The sequence below is a fragment of the Cherax quadricarinatus genome, chromosome 41 (assembly GCF_038502225.1).
Source record: "Cherax quadricarinatus isolate ZL_2023a chromosome 41, ASM3850222v1, whole genome shotgun sequence".
Lineage (NCBI taxonomy): Eukaryota > Metazoa > Arthropoda > Malacostraca > Decapoda > Parastacidae > Cherax > Cherax quadricarinatus.
This window is the reverse complement of record NC_091332.1, coordinates 12,486,601-12,510,607: the sequence shown is the minus strand read 5'-3', so window position 1 is coordinate 12,510,607 and position 24,007 is coordinate 12,486,601. Positions and strand designations below refer to the sequence as shown.

The 24,007-nt window shown below is 39.0% G+C and overlaps 1 protein-coding gene across 1 annotated transcript in view; it reads left to right on the top strand.

Moving 5' to 3' along the window:
- Sema2a (Semaphorin 2a) overlaps nt 1-24,007 on the top strand; it is a 162,448-nt gene that overhangs the window by 99,427 nt on the left and 39,014 nt on the right. The window contains exons 8-10 of the mRNA XM_070092815.1: nt 4,614-4,790; nt 5,713-5,837; nt 21,639-21,697. Coding sequence (XP_069948916.1) covers nt 4,614-4,790; nt 5,713-5,837; nt 21,639-21,697 — 361 coding nt within the window. The remainder of the gene's footprint in view (nt 1-4,613; nt 4,791-5,712; nt 5,838-21,638; nt 21,698-24,007) is intronic.

Genomic DNA, 24,007 nt, shown 5'->3' with positions numbered 1-24,007 from the left:
CCCTGTGTTTTTAGAGCTTCCCAGCGAATATAATGAGACTAGAGCAAAGCTTTTTTTTTTTTTTTTTTTTTTTTTTTTTTTTTTTTTTTTTTTTTTTTTTTTTGCATACTTTTACATCTCGCCTGTTGACGGGTGAGTTCTGAAGAAGGGAATACCTGGCACCTGACTGAGTTGTGATCTCACGACATGTTTGTGTGCTCATATAGTTAATTGATGCGATATATGCCATCTTGTTGCCTAGAGCCTTACCCCAGGCAAAAACTTGAACCTGCAATTTACAAGAGTGAACCCAGCACTAAAGTGCACTCAGTGGGACGACTACTGAGTCCAGCACAGGTTTCTCCTCTTTCACACCCCTCATGGGAGGTTCCTTGACTGGAACAATACACAAATAACCCGCACATAGAGAAGCTTACGACGACGTTTCGGTTCAACTTGGACCATATACAAATTTACACCGAAACGTCGTTGTAAGGTCCTCTCTATGTGCGGGTTATTTGTGTATTGATTATAATAATAAGCATCTTTCACAGCGGACGCCAGTGTTCACACTGTGTTGTTACACCATCCTGCCATACGACCACCAGCTACCCCACAGTATCTCACTTGACATAAGTTTTTTCGTCAGTAAAAAATACATGGGCTACAAAGTGTAGATAGCGGAGTGGAGCGTATGTGAGGTATGATAGCAGGTGATCGGACCCAACTGTTCACTTGCCTAGCATGATTGAGTAGGCTTACTGCAGTGTCACTTTATTATTGTGTATTGATGCGGGTTTAGTGTATAGTTTCCCAGGTAACGTATGAGATTCACCGGTGGAATCCCGGCCCGGGTTTTGTTCTTCCCAGGTGTTTTTCTGATGTAATAAGAGGTGCCAACAGTTTTGTGACTTTGAAACCTTTCGGGTAATGGTGTTTATTGTACCGATTAAGACAAATTCTAAACATTTTCATGAGCGCTGGGCTCTCAGGACTGGGTTCTTACAGGAGCTGGGATCATTAGCGTTGGGTTCTCTCAGGAGCTGGGTTCTTAAGCGCTGGGTCACAGGAGCTGGGATCATGAACGCTAGGTTACCATAGGAGCTGGGATCATGAGCGCTGGGTTCTCACAGGAGCTGGGTTCTCACAGGAGCTGGGTTCATGAGCGCTGGGTTCTCACAGGAGCTGTGATGATGAGCGCTGGGTTCTCACAGGAGCTGTGATCATGAGCGCTGGGGTTCATGAGCGCTGGGTTCTCACAGGAGCTGGGTTCATGAGCGCTGGGTTCTCACAGGAGCTGGGTTCATGAGCGCTGGGTTCTCACAGGAGCTGGGTTCTCACAGGAGCTGGGTTCATGAGCACTGGGTTCTCACAGGAGCTGTGATGATGAGCGCTGGGTTCTCACAGGAGCTGTGATCATGAGCGCTGGGGTTCATGAGCGCTGGGTTCTCACAGGAGCTGGGTTCATGAGCGCTGGGTTCTCACAGGAGCTGGGTTCATGAGCGCTGGGTTCTCACAGGAGCTGGGTTCATGAGCGCTGGGTTCTCACAGGAGCTGTGATCATGAGCGCTGGGTTCTCACAGGAGCTGTGATCATGAGCGCTGGGGTTCATGAGCGCTGGGTTCTCACAGGAGCTGGGAACATGAGCGCTGGGTTTTCAGCAGTTAAAACAGAAATTAGGTGGCGTGTCGGGGGGCGGCTGCCTCACCTCTTGCTTACACTGGCTTATTTACTTGTGAAACACGATATTTGTAATTCCTGCTGAACAAACTATTTATTGCGGCTTTCAGTCTCCTCCACGTTCTTGGTATGATAGGTCTGTGAACTTCATATATCTTGTTTAAACCTCTGATGTTTAATACAGAAACTGGTGCCAAACTTGCCGTTTTTTTTTATCGACGAAAGCATTCCTTTAGGGCGTCAGAACAAGCTTATCGTACTGGCAGAAATGTAAACATGACATAAAAACTAGTATTCCCGGCGCGTAACTCGGAAATCGTGTTGGGGCGGTGTATTTGGGGGCAAGAATGGCGCAGGAGGAGAGGCTGGCACGCCATATGACGATTGAGTCTCAGCAAGAAACATTGGTGGGGTCTAGCTGGACTAGCCCAGGCTCCTAGCAGGACACGTAGAGTCGCTTACTAGGGCCCCCCTTGGCGTCTGTCTTGCAGTGCCTTAGCAATCTCTCCTAAAACGACTTTTACAAGACGCATCCCTGTGACCCTGGTCACTACGTTTAATAGTAAAACCAACAATCTTTCGTATTGTCTGTTAGGTCACCTAGGAGGACTAGGTGAAGTATAGCAGGACGATCGAGTACCCTAACCGACTCAGCGGTCTTAGCATAAGTCGATACTACACAATTACCCGGTCAATGATGGACAATCCACATGAGCGTCCTACTCCATATTTTTGTCAAATATGAGATTTATCAGCTGAATATTTTTTTTGTGACATTCTCAAATGACGTGGTGATTATAGTTTGCGAAAATATGAACCTGATCTGCTCTTTACAGACGTAATGCAATTTAGTGCATGGTTATATATGTAAGTAAATGCAAGTTTTCTGCTGTAATAAAGTTGGTAGAATTACCGACAATATGTAAAGTAAAAGGACACAAGTGCAGCTAATGTGATATTTTATTGTGGCAACGTTTCGCTCTCCAGGAGCTTTGTCAAGCCGGCTTGACAAAGCTGCTGGAGAGCGAAACGTTGCCACAATAAAATGTCATATTAGTTGCACTTGTGTCCTTTTACTTTACAAGTTTTGTGTTGTTACTCATGATGAATTAGACACATGCAGTATATGGCTATCTTTATTTTGTAGACGCTTTCGACATTCAGTGGCTTTACCAAGACGACAATACAGGGACATAAACGGAAGATTGTAGAAGAGGTAAAAAGTCCCCCAGCCTCGCAGAATTATATACAGAAGACAGGAGATGATGTTAATCAGTCGCTCAGCCTAAAAAACACGTGCTAAACACCTGCTACTAGATTAAGGGACTGATTACCTTTTCTACAGTCTTCTGTTTATGTCCCTGTATTGTGTTGATAAGGCCACTGGTTGGCGAAACGTCTGCAAAATAAAGATGCCCAGATATTGCACATTTTAAATTAATCACTTCGTCGGTATTGTATACCAGTGACATTGTGTATTACTCATGTTAATATCCTACCTATCTGGAAAGTGTTCCGAGGGTCAACGTCTCTGCGGCTCAGTCCCAGACCAGGCCACCTGGTGGATGACCTGATCAGTAAGGCTGTTGGTTCTATTCCTAGGGACTGACTTAAGAAACATGTAAAGTTCTTTCTTGAAGACAGCCAGGGGTCTGTTGGTTATACCGTTTATGTTGAAGGGAAGATGTTGAAAATTCCTGGTCCCTTCACACTTACTAATATTATATATATATATATATATATATATATATATATATATATATATATATATATATATATATATATATATATATATATATATATATATATATATATATATATATATATATATATATATATTCAGCATGTTAGCCATTAAGATGGTATTGTAAGTAAATGCAGTAATATACGTTTCTTTTAATAGGTCAGCATTGCAAACTGCAACATCTAGTTTAACGTGTATACCATTCAATATTTCTTAGAAAATGGGGAAAAACTGGATATTTTTTTGACGTTTGAACGCACTTTTTTTGTTTTTTAATTTACCTGTTTCAGCACACAGCCCGAAATTATACATACTCCTAGGATGCGACCCTAACAACTAGGCACCTATTTATTGCTAGGCAAACAAGGGCAGTAGGTGTACAGAAATTTATCCACACTTTTCTTCCTGCCCGGGAGTCAAACCTGAGTCCTTTTTGTTTTAAATGTTACATACAGATTATATTGCTCTCCTTATTGTTGTAGAGATGATGATATCTGTTGCATGCAGATAACCTTATCATTCATACTGTAAGGTGTATTTATACACACACACACACACACACACATATATATATATTCTTTCTTTCTTTCAACACACCGGCTGTATCCCACCGAGGCGGGGTGGCCCAAAAGGAAAAACGAAAGTTTCTCCTTTTGCATTTAGTAATATATACAGGAGAAGGGGTTACTAGCCCCTTGCTCCCGGCATTTTAGTCGCCTCTTACGACACGCATGGCTTACAGAGGAAGAATTCTGTTCCACTTCCCCATGGAGAAATATATATATATATATATATATTTATTTAAAGTTATAGTGATAAGGCCTAGTTAGTATTAGACTGCCCTCAATGCTTTGCATAATCACTAGCTTTCCATTTGGTCGGTAGTCCATGCCACCTTTTTTTTTTACCCATTGTAATTTTTTTTTTGGGGGGGGGAATTAACTTAATTTGTCTTTATTGTTGGAACATGTTACCCACCACTAGCTTTGTCATAACAGTATAAACAATGCATTTTTTTTTTTTTGGGGGGGGGGGGGTTGACAAAGCTCATTGTAAACTAAAAATTTGCCTCGGTAAATGTAATTTGGCACATGTATTCATTTACTTAACATATTGTAGGTAGTCTTATCAATACATTAACATTCCTACGGTTGCATCCAGATAATAACGTTCCTACGGTTGCAGAGATAACATTAATACTTGTGTACAGATAATGTGTTGACCTTCCTACAATCACATCCTCTAATGGACGAGGCGGTAGCCCACGAGCACAACAAGCCAGTGTTCTTCAAGAGAGACCTTATCTTCACTCACCTGGTGGTAGACAAGGTCACTGGGGGGACCTACGGACAAGAGAACACATATACAGTCTACTATGCTGGATCTTGTAAGTTCTACATCGACATTTTCAAAGTATTTAAGTTTTACAAAGACAAATCATTTCTAATATTTAAATGGATCGTGATGAATTCCTTAATTTTCTAATATATGAGGGAATAAGTGGACAAGATACTGTTTTAGTCAAGTGTAAAATCATAAAATTCCTTATAGACTTAATATTTGTTTTAAGCGGAGAACTTTTACATTAACAATTATATTTGATTAGCTGTCTTTTGAGTCATTGTTATTAGGTATTTAGTCGATTATGTGGAAAACTTAATTACCACATAGGTAGGAATTATGGTTAAAATAGAAGGCTGCTCCTTGGTGGAAATCAGACACGATTTAATGTTTTACTATGTATAAACTATCAACACCATGAAATAAACAATTATTTCTTGGGTAGATGCTTATTTTGGGAGATATTATCAAAATATACATAAAAAATTAGCACGAATGGCACATCAGAGCTAGTCAACTCTTAGTTTTGCAGACCATACCACGGGCGGGGATAGAACCCGTGATCAGAGAGTCTCAAAACTCCAGACTGTTGCGTTAGCCACTGGACCAGCTAGCCACAATAAGATTCGTCCAACTAGGTATATTTCTACACCATAGGCACCACTGTGACCACAAATGCAAGTTTTTACAGACGAATCTCCAGCTAGCGTGGCCGTGACAAACTCTAGCTCAAGTCCCCTCAAAACCGTTAACATGACTCACGAAATCGTAATGGCACAATTGCAAACAGTCTAGCCAGTCAGTACCACATAGACAAAGAGTAGGGAACATCAACAAAGAAGTCTGAATAACGTTGAATTACATTAGGATTTTATAGGTAGGTTTCACATGTAAAACCAGTTTAATATTGTCTTCAGTTGTTAACTGTTGTTACTAAGTGTAATGTTTACATAACTCTTTCTCCCCAGTGGAGGGCCGTGTGTACAAGGTGGTAGAGTGGCTGGATGATGAAGATGTCTCACACTCTGAGCTTCTCGATGTCTATGAGGTCACTACACCTGAACCAATAAGGGCAATACAGATTTCCAAAAAGGTATGTTGTGTGTGTGTATAGGTCTCTTGAATATGTGCAACAGGGGGACACACTCGCCCCCTTTCTATTCTGTTTGGTCATCAAGGAAGTCACAGAAGCACTCTCCACTGAGCTCAATATCTGGTTCTTGGTTGATGGTACCCTGGCTGGCACTACAGAATTTCTCCTAGAGGACATCAGAAAAATTAAAGACATGGGAGAAAGCCTGGGCCTATCTTTAAACCCCACCAAATGTGAAATAGTTTCTACCACTCGACAGATGATCCAGAATATTAGTGTTGTTTTACCAGGAGCACGAGCCATTGATCCAGCCAACAGCACTCTCCTTGGTGCTCCTCTTGATTCTACTGCCATCGATCTGATCTTAGAAAAAAAGTCTCAGACCTCAGGACAATGGAAGGCAGGATGAAAGACATCAATACACATGATGCCTTCTACCTACTCACCAGGTGCCTGTTGTCAATCCCAAAACTTACCTACTTTCTGAGATGCTCCCCAGCCTTCAGCAGTCCGAAATTCAAGGAATATTACTCTCCTTAAGACCAGGCTAGAGAGTGTATTGAATCTTTCCCTCGAAGATGGACAGTGGTTGCAAGCCTCACTTCCAGTCAGGCTTGGGAGGCTGGGAGTACACAGATCCTCCCAGATTGCCCTACCAGCTTTCCTGTTCTCTTCCATAGGATCAAACGAGTTAATAAGACAAATTCTTCCGGACAACCTCAGTGACTCAGCAGGAATACAGGACCCTAACTTTGCCACTGCCATCTCTGAATGGAGACTCTTGCTGCTCCATCACCAAACCCTAGTGCAGCACTGACCTACAGTCAAGCTGGGATGGTCCCATCACTGAAAAGGTACTTGCCAACATGCTCAGGGCTGTAACTTCAGACAGAGAGACTGCCCATCTCCAAGCTGTGAGTGCACATCACTCCAGGGACTTCTCCAAACAGTTCCCATTTTGGCACTGGGAATGAGCCTCAACCCTAAGACCCTCTGTGCCTTGCTGCCCCAATTCACATGGAATATGTGTGTATTTGCAGGGATGCGCAGGTCGACTAGTATGGTCTACATGGTCTTAACTGTTCCAAAACCAAGGGCTGGCATGCAAGACACAATGAGGTCAACGACATCATAAAGAGAACCCTTGCTACAGCTGGATGCCCAGCCAAAAGGGAGCCCCAATCACTAACAGCCAACAATACCCACAACCCAGCAAACCACCCTGCTGGGATCACCATCTACCCTTGGAAGAATGGCAGTGTGTCCACACTGGCTGACACCTATGTCCATCACAGTGTCGGGTGACAGGGAGCTGCTGACCACAGGGAGGAGTACAAGATCGGCAAGTACAGGGACATAAGCGAACAGTATCAGTTTGTCCCAGTGGGATCAGAGACCTTGGGATCATTGGGAAAAAATGCCACATGTTTCCTTGAAGAGCTGGGTTCCAGACTCAATGACACCACCAGGGACCCAAGAGCAGCCACTTTCATGTTCCAGCGCCTTGGTGTGGCCATCCAGAGGGGGAATGCATGCTGCATACTGGGCTTGTGTTCGGCTTCGGAGGAGCTGGAGGAGATTCGTAACCTTTGATATATTGTACCAATGTATTCATGTTTGTGTTTTTTATCAATGTAGTGTCTATTAATTAAGTTAGCATGTAGCATATATATATATATATATATATATATATATATATATATATATATATATATATATATATATATTTCTTTCAACATACCAGCCGTATCCCACCGAGGCGGGGTGGCCCAAAAGAAAAAACTAAAGTTTCTCTTTTTAAATTTAGTAATATATACAGGAGAAGGGGTTACTAGCCCCTTGCTCCCGGCATTTTAGTCGCCTCTTACAACACGCATGGCTTACAGAGGAAGAATTCTGTTCCACTTCTCCATGGAGGTAAGAGGAAATAAACAAGAACTAGAAAGAAAATAGAAGAAAACCCAGAGGGGTGTGTGTGTGTATATATATGCTTGTACATGTATGTGTAGTGTGACCTAAATGCAAGTAGAAGTAGCAAGACATACCTGAAATCTTGCATGTTTATGAGACAGACAAAAGACACCAGCAATCCTACCATCATGTAAAACAATTACAGGCTTTCGTTGTACACTCACTTGGCAGGACGGTAGTACCTCCCTGGGTGGTTGCTGTTTACCAACCAGGAAGAAATCCAAATATTCTTCCTTGAAGCCTTTTTATCCACTTCTCTGAGGCTATGGGTCCCACAATTTACACCAGAGGTGGACCCCATCCTATAAAAAAAAAAAAAAAAAAAAAAAATATATATATATATATATATATATATATATATATATATATATATATATATATATATATATATATATATATATATATATATATATATATATATATATATATATATATATATATATATATATATATATATATATATATATTTATTCTTCTTCTTCTTCTTTCAACATACCAGCCGTATCCCACCGAGGCGGGGTGGCCCAAAAGGAAAAACGAAAGTTTCTCCTTTTACATTTAGTAATATATACAGGAGAAGGGGTTACTAGCCCCTTGCTCCTGGATATATATACAGTGGTCCCTCGTTTTTCGTAATTAATCCATTCCTGGAGCCGTTACTATAAACGAAATTTACGATTTACGAATCAATTTTCCCCATAAGAAATAATGTAAATACAATTAATCCGTTCCTGACACCCAGAAGTATTAAAACAAACAAATTTTTAACATGAAATATACATGTAGTACATAATACAATGGGAAATGATGAATGAAGCATTAACAGCATAACACTTACCTTTATTGGAGATTCTTCTTAGTGTATGGGAGACTGGAGGAGGAGAGAGAGAGTGGATTGTTTATAGTTTGGAAGGGGAATCCTCTTCCATCAACACCTCAGGTACCATTTGCTTTTCTGGGGTTGCTTCTCTTCTCTGTTTCTTAATGTATAACTACCAGTGCAATATTGAATGAAATAAACATTACTTTTTCACTTTTTTTGTAATCATTATTACTTACTAAAATTTTATTAAACACCATATTTACTACCAGTCAATTTTACTTTTGTACATTAAACATTATCTTATACTTCCCATAACATTTTGTTGCCAAATTTTCAAGTTTGTATATTCAACCCCAACCTTTATATTATCCTTTGTACCTGGGTACCCGTCTACCATCTTACTATCATATTATAACCAAGACATTACCATTGTTATTTTTTTACTATTATTTTTTTGGTACTTTAATTGTGAATTTTATTTTGTCAATTTAAATCTAGTTATAATCTTGATCTTGTCAACAACCTATACCAGACTCTAGTGCAATTGCAAGTACCATTTCAAATTGTATTTTTATATTATAAGTTTATATTATAATTCCTACCATCTGTCCATTTAACTTTGTTTACCATTACTTAAAATAATTTTAGTCCCTTATATATTTTCTCCTTTATTTTAGCTTTATATAACTACCCTAGTTTATATATTCACAATTGTTAAAATAATCAAGGTGCTATTCTCAGGTGCTAAAGTAGAATAAGTTCACAATTTTGCCATTATATTCCAAAGCTCATTTATTTGATTACCACTTTATTGTTCACCACAACCTATATTAGTCCCTTTTATATTAAATATTAGCCCTTAGCCAAAACAAAAAAAGCATTTAAAATCCCCTTTTTTATTGGGAGGTCGGGCGGGGGTCCACTATTATTTCCCGGCCTTTTTAAAGGGGGGAAAAAAAATTTCCCCATCATTCACCCATCACGTTGTTAAAAAAGTTTTAACACAGTTTTAACGCAACTTTAACACCCCCCCCTTCGGGCACCAAATTCCCATCCCAGAATCGTCCCCCCCGGTTTCTGAACCCTTCAAAAATGTTTTTGTACCCCCAAAACCCAAGTATTAAACCATTTGTCTCATTCACCCTATCAAACACGCCAGCATGCCTGTGGGCCCAAAATCGCCAAAAAAAAAACCCCTTTCCCCTCCCCCAAACCCTTTTCCAGGCCACCTACCCCCCTTTTCCTTTCCCACTCAGATATCACTCTAGTATTTTTTTTTTTCCCCATTTCTCTTCCAACCACCTCAAAAACCCCTTCTCAGCCCTCTGGACCAGTTTTGATAATCCGCCCCTTCCCCCTAACTTCCAAACTACACCTCATTATATTCACACCACAATTTGCCCTCAGACAGCATCTCCACTGCCCCCACCCTTTCCCTTGCTGAAATTCATCAAAAATTTTCAACCCCAATAATTGGAAAAAACTATCCTCATACATTCCCTTTTGCCCGGGACAAAGCTTCCCACAGACCCTAAGTGCACCACCCCATTTTTCCCCCTACAATTTAGATTCCCCCCCATCTTCATAGACCCATCTGCTGGCCCCCACTCCCAAATATCTGAATGCCCCCCTCCATCTCCCCCAAATCTGATACCCAATCTTTCATCACCAACTTTTTATCCTCATCCTTTCTTTCCTGTATTCGTTTAATTTTTTTCTTTGCACCCCCTCCCAAATTCATCCACCAATCTCGCCTTCTCTTAGAATCTCCAAGGAAAGTGTCATCAGAAAGAGCGGGAAAACCCCTTTTTGTGGGGATTCTTTTTTTTTAACTCACCCCTTTTCCCAAGACCCATTTACTTTCTAACCCCATTTTAAAATATATTAAACAACCAGGGGACATAACACCCTTTGTCTAATTATTTTTCTGGGAAAAATTTTCCCCTTCCTACATCCTAACAGCCTCACTATCTTAAAAAACTCTTCACTGTTTTCAGTAACCTACCTCCTCCCCCATACACTTGCAACATCTGCCACATTCCCCCCATCCCCCCTGTCATCTTTTTCCTAAAATCCATAAATCCAAAAAGCCCTTTGCCATCAAATACTGTTCATTAGTTTCACTAAACACCTGGTCCACCCCCCCCCCTTTTCCTAAACCCTCCTTGTTCATCTGCTATCCTATTCCCCTTTCCTTTTTAATTTTTTAATTATAACTTACCATCCCTTTACCAGGTATACTAACTGACTTACCCCTTAATTTTTTTGATTTCTTTTACCCCCTTTTCCTTTAAGAACTATGCTTTTCCTCTCCCAAACCCCTTTGGTACCTTCCCCTTTTCCCATACAAAAAAAATTAAACCACTCAAAATATACCCCCAATTTTTTAACTTTTCTATTTATCCCACAATCCGGCGTTTATTTCATTTTACCTTTACGCCCACGAACACCCCCCAACTCCTGGCTCTTTCCTCACCCCCCGATGTTATTCCCCCCTTCCCCTATACAAAATCCAGCTTCCTATCTTCATCAAATTTAAAAATTTAAAAATTTTCCCCTCCATCTTCCTTTATTAACCTCCCTTAATAACTCTCCTCCCCTTTTTTTAACGGACAAATCCATTTTTTCTCTGGTTTTCTTTAACGTTAATTCACCAAAACTTTTTTCTTTTTAAAAATGTTATTTTATCAATCTCTCATTTGCCTCTTTACTTGCTTCCCCACTCTCTTAACCCTTTCTTTTTCTCCATATCCCTTTTCCCCTCATCACTTATTTTGTAAAAATTTATCTAATTTTTCCTTATACTCTTTTAATCATTTCCCCCAAATCGCCCCCCTCCTGCACCATTTTTCCAACCAAAAATTCTGCTAACACCTAACACACTTTTTTAAACCACCCCATCCCTTTTGACCCCATTCCTATGTTCTTCCCATCTATCCTCCAATGTGTTTATTCAAAATTTTTTAACTCCCCCTTTTTAGTTTAAAAACCTTCACCTCTCTCTCCCTGATGTTTTCTATTCTCTTTTTCCCCCAACCCCCTTTTTACTCTCAGTGGCCAAATGAAAGGATCTGATATATCTGTGGCCTCTAAAACATGTACATCCTGAAGTCTCCCAACAGTCTTTTATCTCCCAAACAAATCCAACAAACACTGCTTTTTACCACATCATATCTTGTATATTATTTTCCTCTTTTTTTAAAAATTTTAACCATAACAAACCCCTTTCTATACAAATTTCAAAAAAGGCCCCCCATTATCTTTTTAACCTGGTACAAAACTTACCTACCACACCCTCCTAAAATTTTCTCCTATTTTGCTTCGGCCCCCTACCACAACTTCACTTTCAAAGGCCCTTCTTTCATTAACATCTCCCAAAATCTCTCTCCCCCTGCTTCTTTCCGGGGCAACACATTATCCCCACTTCTGATCCAATTTTACTTTAACCCACAAAAATTTTTTTGAATTTACAATTTATATTCTTCCCCTTTCCATAACTGATCATTTAAATTACTGCTATTTCCCTTTTGCCTAACTTCAGATCCCCAGAAACCCCCTTTTATTTCCAAAACTCCCCCCCCCCTTCAGCTTTGTTTCAGAAAGGAATTCAAAATTTTTTATTCAAAACATCAGCAATCATCTGTTTCTTCATCCCCCCCACCCCACCTTTTTTAACATCCCATTTTTATAAAGTTTTTTTCTTTTTTTTAAAGCGGGGAAGGGGGTTTACACCCATTGCTCCCGCTTTTTAGTACCCATTGAACGGGGTTTTTTGGGGGAAAGTTCTTTTCCATTTCCCCTGGCAATGGGAAAAAAAAGAAAACAAGAGCATTTAAAAAGGAAAAAAAACCTAGTTTATGAATATGTAATTTGTTGAAGTGTGACCAAAGTGTAGTGGGAGAGAAGATACCCCCAACCAGGGTTTAGAACAAAAAAAGAAACCAAATCCTACCATCATGAAAAAAGACGGTTTTTGTTCAGTCATCTGTCAGAGGGTAGTATTTCCTGGTGTTTGTTATAACCCTATACCTACTTAAAATCTTACCTACTATATAATAGCTAAATTAAATCCAAAACCAAAAAACCCTTAAATTGATAAACATCTACAGAGTTCCAAGTAAAATTTAATTTAGTAAAAACCGGGAAAGTATGATAACTGATGATGAAACAAAGATCAACACCCCCAGGTGACCAATAAATCTCCTGCAAGACCAGGACCGCATAATTCACAAACAAATAGTAACGTATTTACTACCAAAGAAAAATAAAGAGTTAAGAGACTAGTGTTTCTACTTGACCATCGGGAAACACCATACCCCTTTTTAAAATCAGGCAAATAAAAAGATAATCCCAAATCCCTACTTTCCCCCCATAAAACTCTGGAAATCCCAAGACACTATAAAGTCCCCTTCAGACTTCCAATGAGGCCCCATTAATAACTTCACAGCTAGAAAATTATTTAAAAAGGGCAAATTTTTTTTTTTTTCAAAGGCCGCCCCCCCACGAGCAGGGGACCCAAAAAAAAAAAATCCCAAAAAAAAAATACTTTCATCATTTCAACACTTCACACCCGCATTATCACTTTTTTTGGGGTGTTTGAATACAACAGCTAGAAGCAAAATAAAAAGAACACAAATATCCCCCCAAACTGATATTGACAATGTAAATAATTTTCTAAAAGCCCAAACCCTCTATAACAAGCACTGAAAAAAAAATAAACAGATGACAGCAAGACTGAACAGCCCCGGGCTAACACCCCATTCCAAACCATAAATACAAAACAAAAATGAAAACAGTACAAATGGGTCACATAACCAGAGACCAAAAAAAACGTTACTCTAATCCCCAGCCTGATAAGGGGCAAAAATTGTATTATGAGAAAAATTTATCAACACGAGGTATAAAAAGCCTAAAAACCTATTAAATTCTGGGAAAAAAAGATATCAAATGCAAATAAAATTAGAAAATCAGATGAACCCAACCCCACCAAAAAACAGAAAAGACTAATGATTTTCCCTATAGGAAAAAACCCTTTGCCAAAAAACCCCAAGCTCAGATACCCCCCAAAATGACTACTCACCCAATACAAACACTGTTCCAGCTAAACCCCTCAAGTCCCCTTTTATTTCCCCAAAAAAAAAAGGGGAGTTTTAAATCCCTACCATTTTTTATATAAAAAAAATTTAAAGTTATCACCAATCTTTTGAAACCTTTTTAAAAATCCATTGAACCCTCCACCCCCCACATCTAAAATATAAGGGTCCCCCGACCAAAAAAGGGGGTTAAAACGGGTTTAAAACTATAGGCCAATATCCAACACACCCTCCCCAAAAATTTCGAAAATTTAAATTCAAAAGAATCTACTCCCCCCCCCAAACATACTAAACCCCTCCCAATTTGGATTCAGGCCTAAAAAAAATTAATGATGCTATTATACACTTTTAAACATAAAACACGCAAAGAAAAAGAAGTCCATACTTCATTGACTTACGAAAAGCTTTGATACAGTTGACCATGACTTAACTAAAATTGTCACACTAGGGATAAAGGGCACTCAACTACCTGTCACCCAAAAAGGAAGAAATAAAAGAAAAAGGGGGGAAACCCCTTTCGAAAACTCAAAGTTGGGTCCCCGGGGAAGTGCCCTTTGGGCCCCTCTTTCTTTCTCTAAAAAGAATTTCCCAAATGCTTCAATTCTCAAACCCACTTTTGCAGATGACATACATCTTTCTCTCCCCGGGGCCCCATCACCACCCAAAACTGTAAATGGAATTTACAAAAAATATCTCCGGATAACTAAAAACTTACATAAAATTGAAAAACCTTTTTTCAGTTTGGAACAGAGTTGATGTCCCCCTTTAATAAGAAAAACGGATAACCATACAAAGCAAAGAGGAAAATTTTAGAACCCACCGATAATAGACTAAAAAAAAAATTTTAAAGACTGTAGGCATACTATCGAAGAACGGATATGTTCCAATCAGCCCTCCGGGCCCCTATACCCTCTTTTTACCCTATCTCACCATGGAATTTGTAGGGGGCTAACAAAAAAACCCATCCAGACCACAAATCCCCAAAAAAAGGTTGGTTAGAATGATAAAAAATTTACCAGGCCCAACCCCACCAATTTTCAAACACTAAACCTACTCAATAAAACACCCATACTTATTACTGCACCTATTACATACATAGAACACTTAACCCCGATATTAACCTCCTCAAACATCCCCTTTCCCAAACCCTCAACAAAAATTTGACCATAACACAAGGAAAGATCTTTTTTTTGTTTTCCCCCGTGCCCATCCCCAACTATAAAAACTAAAATGCAAAAACAAAAATCTGGAATTATTATGTAAATGTAAAAGAAACATCCTTTTTATAATTAAAGTCTCTTCTCAAAATACTTATCCCCCAAAACCCAAAAAATCTAATAACTAAACCCTTTAAATTGTAATTTAAAGCTAAATTATATCACATAAATGTTAAACCAAAAAACCAATCTAACTCATTATTTTTAAATAACTCCCAAAAGAAAACTTTATACTAATTAAACAATGCAGCAAAACTAGACCGTCTTTGTAATACTACGGCTTTATAGTAATCTGTTTTTTAATTTTTTACCCTGATTTATCTTTTATTAATTTAATTTAAATTTTTCCCCCCCGTGTATGCATAGTAAAAGGGTTTGGACTGCCTTATCTTTTTTTTTGTACCTCTGATGTGTGTCAAATTGTTTAAATAAAAAAATAAAAAAAAAATGCCATAGACCACTGAGAGCCCTGGGTCCTGTCTCCAAAAAAACTGGGGAAGGCCTTTTCGCCTTTAACATTTCCCAAAAATCCGACTGTCACTGTACATGTTGTATGGCCAACCTTTTGGGGTTATGTTTCTCCAAAAAGTTTTATTTACCCCAAAAGAAAATCTTTTTAATTTCTGGGGCACCTTTTCCTCTTTTCCTCCTCCTGCAAAGATTCGGCGGATGTTGCTCTTCCTTTGAACCCTTTTGGCTCCTCAGTGGGTGATTTCATTGTGTTTTCCCACCACTTCCACATCCCCCAAACTCACATAAACCCCCATGGAACCCCCGGGCAATTGATTTAAAAACAGACATGGCTTTTTGGGTGCCCCAAACCTTAAATCCCCCGTCGAAAAAACCCTGCCAATTTTCTCCAGGTTAGCAAAGTTTTGAGATCCCCCCGCCATACCTAAGGTTTTTGCAGGGGGGATGTAATGTTTTCCCAAAAACCCCTTTGGGGGTCGGGAGGTCGGGGTAAAGTAAACACCGGAAACATTGTTTTTTGTGTAGATTTTTTAAAGTTTGCAGAAACCCTCGGGGTCCGGGCTGAGGAGGGGAGGGTTGGGGGGAAAGAACATTGGGATGAACCCAAACCCCCAAAAGGGTTCCAAGTTTTAATGAGCAGTGCATTTTCATTACCAGGACAGACCCAATTTTTTTTCCCGGGAATACCCTACACTGGGGCCAAACACTTCATTGAACCATTTAAAAATTTCTCGTGCCCCATGCCTATAAAATTTCCAAAAACCCTTTTTTATAACATTATTTTTCCGAACATTTGGGATTTTCAGAATGGTACACTAGTAATGTTCATTTTGAAACCCCCACGCATTCCAAACATTAGTGTCATTTTTCAATTTGTCCTGGCATTCCCTTTTCCTCTGTGTAATGAAGGGTTTCCCTTTCTTTTCCCAAAGAGGCCTGTTTACAAATTGAACACTTTTCGGTTTAGCCCTTCATTTATTTTTCCCCAACTATGTTTTTTTTTGGGCCCGGCCCGAATAGCCTCACCATGCCTTACCACGACGCCAGTGTTCAATCTCTCAAAAAGCCTTTGGGGTTTTAAAATTTCACTCATGAGAGAAAAAGGAGATGGGATAAAGGAGAAAGAAGCACAGGAAGAGGGGGAAGATAAACAAAAGGGGAGGCAGTTGGGAAAGATAAAAACAGTATTGAGGATAGTTTAATGAGAGCATAGGCAAGGGGGTTGAGGAGGGGGGGTTAAAAAATGTATTTTAGGTTTAAAAGGAATTTTGGGGGTTACAGGAAAGTGGGGGGGAGGGAAGAGGAGTGATTTTGGAATATGATGTAAAGAGAGAAAAGGGAAAAAAGTTACATAAGAAATTTTTTCAAATAAAGTGTGAAGGAGGGAAAATATATGGAGAAAAGAGAAAAGAGGGAAGCAATGAAAAAAGCTGGGGAGTGGGGGAGATGTTATCAACAAATTTTTGAAAATAAGAAAAATTTTAGAAAATTAAAAAGTTTAAAAAAAGGGGGAAAAAAATGGGGTCCAAAAAAAAAGAAGAGTTATTAAATGGAGAGGAAAGGGATTGGGGAAAATGGAGGAATATTTTGGGAATTTTAAATTTATGAAAATAGGGGTTGTGATTTGGAAGGCAAAGGGGAAAAACATCTTTTAGGATGAGGGAAGAAAACCAGGAAAATGTGGGGAAATTCGTGAAGAGAGGAAATGAAAGGGGGGGGATTGATGGGGAAAAAATAGAAATGTTAAAAACAGGGAACATTTGGAGTGGAGTAATTATTTAATAAATGTTGGAAGGGTTTACCCAGGGGTTGGAGAGAGCATAGTTCCGAAAAAAGGGGGTAAAAGAGGCAAAATTTTGGGGGGTAAGTTCTGAGTATACCTGGTAAAGTGTATTGAGTTTTTTTGAAAATTAAAGAAGCGGGGAAAAGGGTTTTAAATGGGGATATAGGTTGAAGATAAACACACTTGTGGGTGGAAAATTTTTTAGACTGAGATGAGGGGTGGGCCCCGCGCCTGCCTGTCCGCTGAATGGTCTGCCACCCAGTGAGGCCGGGGAGGGGGATGAGCCCCCCATCTGTATCCTGTGCACCAAAAACAGGCCAAAGGGATCCCATCTGCAATGGGTGATACTGATATGCTTTTCCATAAACTGGGAATACAGGATCACAAAAAATTTTGACAGGAGAAAGGAAGCAGATAAAAGGGGGGCTTTGGAAAAGGGAGGGGTGGTGGACCGGTGTTTAAGGAAAATATATGAACAGTATTTAGATAACAAGAGGTCTTTTTGGATTTTTGGGTTTGGAAAAGAGAGACAGGGGGGATGGGGGGGAGGTCAGATGTTCAAGTGTAAGGGGGGGAGGTTACTGAAAGCAGGGAAAAGGCCCCGGAAGTGAGGCCGGTTTGGTATGGGGGAAATTATTTCAGTAAAATAGGGCCCTTTGACAAGGATTTTGATGTCCTTTGGGTTTTTTAATATATTTATAGATGGGGGGAAGAGAAGTAAAAGGGGTCTTTGGGAAGAGGGTGGTTAAAAAATAAAGAATCACACACAAAGTGGGGTTTACTAACAGAGGCAGGGGGGTTTGATAGGAGTAATGGAGACAAATGGTTTTTTAAAACTTGCGGGTTGGGGGAGCAAAAAACATTTATAAGGGTTCAGGAAACCGCAGGCGGACGAGTCCTGGAGATGGGGGCAGCCTGCACTCGGGGGGGTGTTAATGTTAGTTTTAAAAACTTAAAACACCCCTTTTGGCAAGAATGATGGAGGAAGATTGAAAGTTTTCTTTTCCCCCCCCCTTGGGGGAACCAGTGTAAAAAATAAAAAAAAAAAAAAAATATATATATATATATATATAAATTTTATATATATATATATATATATATATATATATATATATATATATATATATAACACACACACACAAACACAACTACCCTTTTCCCTTTTTTTAAACCAGTTGGTTCCCAGAAAAAATATAAACCGGGGAGGTTTTTTATGAATATCAAAAAAAATTTTTTAAAGACTTTATTTTATTGTTTTTTTTTGGATTTATATTTTATTTCTTTTTTTGTTTTATGTTTTTATGAAGGGTTTTGGATAAACACTTTCATAAATGTTTTACAAAATTGCAAAAAAAGGGGAAATCAGTGGTTAAGTCAAAAAAAGCGGATGTGTATATAATATATATATATATATATATATATATATATATATATATAATATAATATATAATAAATCCAACCTACCAAGGTTTTAACCCATTTGTACTTCCCCTTGTGTAGACCCCCCCTGCGTTTAACCCCCGAATCACCCAACTAAAAAAAACCCAAACTTGTGTAACTTTGGTAAGAACAAAGTGTGGGGTCTTTTTAATTGATTTACTCTCCCCTTTTTGGGGCCACCCCAGGTTACATATTTTTTAACCAAACAGTTTTAATAACAACACTTGGCCCAAAGATTAACCCCTGTTTTACTGCCCCCTTTTGGGGTGCTCAAGGCTAGTACACCCAAAAAAAGGGGTGAGAAGAAAAGTTTTTGGCCCCCCTCTCCGGTGTCCCACCAAAGGAACACGCCTTTAAATGCTTTTGTTGTGGGGATCCGGGTTAAGGTCGGGGGTTTTTTTTCTTCCTTTTTAGGGAACTGGCAGCAACCCGTTTGACCTGGCCATCCAGTGCTAAAAGGGGGCAAAAGTGGGAAAAATTTTTACTTCCTCATAGCCTAAACGCCAAGCCGAGGAAGGAGAGGGGACAGGAATATCTCCATGGGCCAAAGGGGAAACCCCCCCCATTAAAAGGGCAGGTGAGGAAAATGACCCAAGGACAAGGCCCAAGGTAGTCCGGAGAGGATAAGGGGGACCACAGCAAAAGGGCCCCCCCTCCCCGGGTGTGGGGGACACCAGGGGGTGGGGGAGTCTGTCACCAAGGTGGACAGATGAGCTGCCGTCTTGAGTGAACTCAGGAGGGGTTTAATACCGGCGGTTGGGGCAGCCCAAGGGGAGGGGCCTAAAGTTCAGCAGACCCCTGGAAAAAGGGGGGAGGTGCAGGCCCTCTTGACTGATGGAGATTCCTTCCCGTACCCTTTTGAAGTCTGGGAAAAGGAAGAGGTAATAAGGGGTGTGTGGAGAGCCGATCTCCCCATTCCCCAATTTAACATGGGGGTACCACCAAGGGGGAAACAACCTTTAAAAACAGGGGGAGATTTCCCCCCAACAAAAATGGCAGGACGGGCGGGGAGAGACAAAATCCAGGAAAAATTGGGGAAACAGAGAAAAACCAATGGTTGTGGGGGAAAGGACGGAAAGGCGGTGGGTGGTGGCTGCCCGGGCCAGATAACACGAATTGGGAGTGAAGAGTTGTTTTAATGCCATTTGTTTGTTTACAAATTCTTTCTTTAAACATCGGCCCTATCCCCCGGGGGGAAAGAAAAACAAAGTTTCTCCTTTTTCATTTAGTCGGAAAAAAAGGGTTAAAGCCCCTTGCTCCCGCATTTTAGCACCTCTTTCAACACGCATCTTTCGGGGGAAAAAATTCTTTCACTTCCCATGGGGAAAAAGAGGAAAAAAAGAAAAGAACGAAAAAATGAAGAAAAACCCCCGGGGGTGTTTTATGGACATGTGGTTGTGACCAAGTGTAAAAAGAGAAACTTGCCTGAAATCTTTCATGTTTGAACAGAAAAAGCAAACCCGCAAATCCCACCATCAAAAAACAATTACAGGCTTCCTTTTTCCCCACAGGGGAGGGGAACTCCTGGGTGGGGGTTGTCTGCCAACCCACCTTGGGGTTTAATACTTAAGCTGTTTCCAGGCTAGACACCCCAAAAGGGGGAAAAAGAAATTGGGGTTAAAACTTTCCCCCCTCAAAAATTTCCCAGACCAAAAAAACCCTAGCCTGGCTGGTTTTCTCTTAGGATTGGGGGGCCCTTGGTTAAGGCATCATGGTTCTCCCCCAATGGTGGGGACGGGGGTTCACTTTTTTTTAACTTTTTGGGAAAGGGGCCAGTGATTTTTAAAAATTTTGGGGTAAAACCCTTTCATAAAATATTTAAAGCACATGATAATGGCTTCATGCAGTGCAATTCCTGATGATAATGGAGTTTCATGCGGGGCTAAAAATCATAAGAACATTTTTTTTTTAAAAGGGTTGGTGTACGTTTATTAAGAATTGATTTTTATCTTTTTCATGAACTATTTGGGTTGAATTTAAAAATTTTATTCATTTTTTTTATCGAAAATTTCATCTCTTTTTTAAAAAGGGCTGATATAGATTGTTTTGGATGAAAAGAAATATTTTGTCTCTAATTTTTTTGTTTGCTCCCCTTTTTCTTTTGGGTCTGGGGGGCATTAAATTTTAACATTTTCCCTTTCTAGCTAGTGTTACTTATTGTTCTTAAAAAAGTCTTACCACCTCTTGTGCCTATAGAAGGTGAGCCTCTCACTTTCCAACCTGCACCTTCTCCTCCTTCCTTGTAATATGATGTTATCCGTCCCTGCATGAAATCATAACCTCCCCTTCATCACTAACTTTCGACAAATCAAAATCACCTCTCCATGTTTATTCCACCCTTCCCAAATTGCCTCATTTGTTTTTTAATCCATTCCTTTTTTGCATCTTCATCTTGTTAATTTTCTCTCCTTTCCATTTATCCCTCTCTTTCCCCCCATATACTCTGCTCTCCATCTATTATTTTTACACTGCAAACCATACGCTCGCCCCACCCTTTTCAGTATCAACTTGTTCATGTAGAAAGAAGAATTTACTTATAGAAAATCAAATTGTGTAAGAAATACTAGGGCTGAATGGATTTTTGAATTAAAGTTATATTGACAAATCTTTTTATACATTATGGCTGAGTTAGTAGTATAGCTATGGACTTGCAACTGCAATGAAGGACACCAGTTCAGTGCCCATTAAAAAATTGTAAAAATAATGTTTTGTGATTCAATGTTAGTGTGTGAGATATTGCATGTAGAGATGTACAGTGTGGAAATTGGTTTTGTATTTCTCAGTGATTAAAGTGCAGGAAATGCTGATGATATTTAAATAAATAATTTGCATGATGTATATTGGTATGAAAGTAAATTGTTTACTTTGTACAGTATGCTAGAAATATTGTTGAGAGTACATGTACTGTACTGTTCCATCAAGAACTATAGAAGTCCTTGATGGACAAATTTTGTGATTGTTAAATAATGCCATTTTTTTTTACTCAAATAATTGTTTTTGCAGCACAAGTTTTTTGGCATCATTCAAAACCCAATGGACCGTTCATGTCAGGACGCTATAAGGTCTGCGCTGTTTAACCCCATTGGGGTGGGAAAAGGATGGAATTTCAAACCCCCCGGGGAAGTATAAAGGGGAAACCCAGGGTTAAATGTACCAGACCTCCGTTTTAGTTAAAATTTTTTAAAAAACTGACCTTTTCTTTGAATGTTTTTTTTGTCTGATCCCCCAACTTTTTTAAAAATTTTTGAAAACCCTTTTCAGGCCTGTCAAAGTTTTTAATGACCCGACACTGTCCAACTTAATTTTGAATTAGTTCAGCATCCTCCCAAAATTTGGGTGATAATTAACCCTTTTTTTGTTAAACTCTTTCTGAAAAACATTTTTTTGTTAAAAATTTTTGGAAAAAAAAAAAAAATTTTTTTGAAAAGATGAGAATCTTTTTTTAGGGAATGACAAAAAAAAATGGTTGAAAACTTGGAATTTTCCCCCGGGTTAGGGTTAACGGAAAATTACATCGGATTTCCACTTGGAGCCCTGTTTTGGCCAACTGTTCCAGTTGGGAAAAAAACCAAGCTATTTTTGGCCCATTTTTTTATGTTAGTACAAGAAACTGCCCATTTACTATTTGCCACCCAATAAAGTGGCAGAAATTGGAATTTTTCCAATTTATGAAATTAAAAGATGCCAGTTAAATAGGTTCTAAAAAAAAAATGTAGACATTCGGACTAAAATACATATTTTTCATTAGTCACGTTTTTAAGCCCTCTTTTATTACTTTGCTTTTATTTTTTTTTTTTTATTTATACAAAAAAAACAAAATTTACTTTATAAACTACTCATTATTTTAAAATGGTATAATAATATCAGTAAAAAGTGAAAGAATAAGAATTGGGGTGTTTGTTACTCTTGAACTTGGGAAAAAAAACCCTCATTACTTTAGCTAATTTTAAGGGCGTTATGAAAAAAAATAAAAATCTCTATTTCTGCAAGGTTTTTTTCCTTTAAAGGGAAAATGAGAATAAAGAAAATATTAGAAAATACACCCGTATGTTTAATCACAAAAAGAAAAAAGTGGGTAAAACATATATATATTATATAAAAATCAAAAAGGTTAAGAGGGGTAAATAATATAAAATAAACAAATAGGTGGGTGGGGTGTTATCAACAAAATTTTTTGAAAATGAGAAAAAATTTGGGGGAGATTAATAAGTTGAGGGGGAAAATAGGGGAAAAATATATTTGATAGTTCAAATGGAGAGGAGTTTAAATGAGAGTGATATTAAAAATGGAGGGAATATTTTGAGGGAAATTTTTAAATGTTGATGGTGGGCTGTGATTTTGGTTGGGGAAGGGGGGTACATCTTGGAGTGAGGAAGGTGAGTTGTGAATTTGGGGAAAATTTAGGATGTTAAAAGAAGGGAAGGAGCTGGGGTTGATGGGAAAAAAGAAGAAATACTAAAGCAGGTGGGGATATAGTTTTGGAATGGTTTGGGGTTTTTTTTTAAAAATCTATGGAAGAGGGTAAGGTACTGGGGTTCAGAGAGCATGCATAGTTCCTTTTTATAAAGGCAAAGGACAAAAGAGAGTGCAAAAAATTTTGGGGGAAAAAGTCTTTAAAAATACCTGTTAATGTATGGTAGTTATTATTGAAAAAATTGATAAGATGGAAGAGGATAAGATGAACAAGGAGGCTTTTGGAAGGGGGGGATGTAAAACCCGTTTAAAAAACATATAAAACAGATTTACATAAAGGAAAGGGGGTTTTTGTGCATTTAGGAAAAAATGACAGGTTGATAGGGGGCAATGTTTAGATATTGCAGATGATGGAAAAAGGAGGTTATTGAATGCAGGAAAAAATTTTTTTAAAAACTAGTGAGGCTCAGGCGAGAACATGGGGAGAGAGGAGAAATTTCCCCGTAAAAAAAGGGGCCTTTGATAAGGGTGTGATTCACCGTTTGGGTTTAAATATTTATGATGAGGTTTGAAGAATCTTGGGGGAGGTGGGATTAAGAAAAAAGAATTAAAAAAAGTGGAGTTGTTTTTTCTAATGACACTGTGTTTGGGGGGGTTTGGAGAGATTTCAGAGGTTCAGAGAGTTTTTAGGGTTGTGAAAATTAAAAATGAATATAGGAAAAAAGGGATGAGGATAAAAAATAAGAAAAGATTGATATCAGATTGGGGGGAATGTATTCAGAATTTAGAGGAATGTCAGCAGCATGAAAGATGGGAAATAGAATTGACAAGGGGGAAAAGGGGAGTGGTGCACTTAGAGTCTGTGGGGAAAAAGCTTTTTCCAGGAAAAGGGGGGGAATAAGGAATTTTACCAATGTCTTATATGGGTGCCAAAAAGGTGATGAAATTTAAAAGGAGAA